Below are 891 nucleotides of genomic sequence, written 5' to 3' on the forward strand. Positions count from 1 at the left end.
TGCTGTCCTGAACTGTTGCCGTTTAGAAATCTGTAAACACACACGAGTGCTCACACAACGCCGAATGGAGGAGACGAATAAGAAGTATCACATATAGACTACCCACTCAATCCTAACACGTGCACGTATTAGAAAACGTCTACTACTGTACGTATGGTCAGACAATGTACCAGAGACACGCCCACCCATGTCTACGCATCTGTGTACATAAATCTATCTACACCCGCCGAACGGAGTCTACCTACATACACGAGGACATGAATGAGTACATACGTGAGAAACGCCATAATAAGGCGCGCTGAACTCGCGCCGTTTCGACGGCTCCCAGCACGCGCTAAGAGTCTCGCTCGTTGGAATGGCGGGTATAGGCCGCTCCCACATACACCACGCGCTCTCCCCGGGAGTCTTGCGCGCCGAAACCCGCGTGCGGATTTCTGCGTCGCCTGAACTGGCAGCATCGGAATCCGCGTCATCTGTGGTTGACTCGGAACTGCTGGACTCTGAGCGTATCATGCCGTCGCCCATCTCGCGTCGCATTTCGTGCCTATATGAAGTGTGGGAAGGGTAGATCTTACGATTATAACTACCTGAGTTATATCTACCTGTGTATGTATGCATCTTTGAGTACTATAAATGTATGTGAATTAAACTACTCAATTAGTTTGTACGTATACGAATCAGATAACTCAATTAGTATATACGTATGTTAATTAGATTACTTAATTAGTGTTAATTAATACATACGTATGTTAGCTAGAATACTCAGTTAATACATACATATAAATATATATATATTATATATATATTATATATATATATATATATATATAATATATATATATATATATATATATAGTATGTATATATATATATATGAATATGTATATGTAT

General features: G+C 40.7%; 1 protein-coding gene across 1 annotated transcript; it reads right to left on the reverse strand.

The window, feature by feature from the left end:
* Window positions 1-273: 273 nt before the first annotated feature.
* SARC_17112 (hypothetical protein) lies at window positions 274-537 on the reverse strand (the record flags this gene model as incomplete). Its single annotated transcript, XM_014288791.1, has 1 exon — window positions 274-537. A coding segment is annotated over one exon (264 nt), but the record flags the coding sequence as incomplete, so codon positions are not given.
* Between the last annotated feature and the right edge of the window lie 354 nt (window positions 538-891).

This window comes from Sphaeroforma arctica, assembly GCF_001186125.1.
Source record: "Sphaeroforma arctica JP610 unplaced genomic scaffold supercont1.9780, whole genome shotgun sequence".
Lineage (NCBI taxonomy): Eukaryota > Ichthyosporea > Ichthyophonida > Sphaeroforma > Sphaeroforma arctica.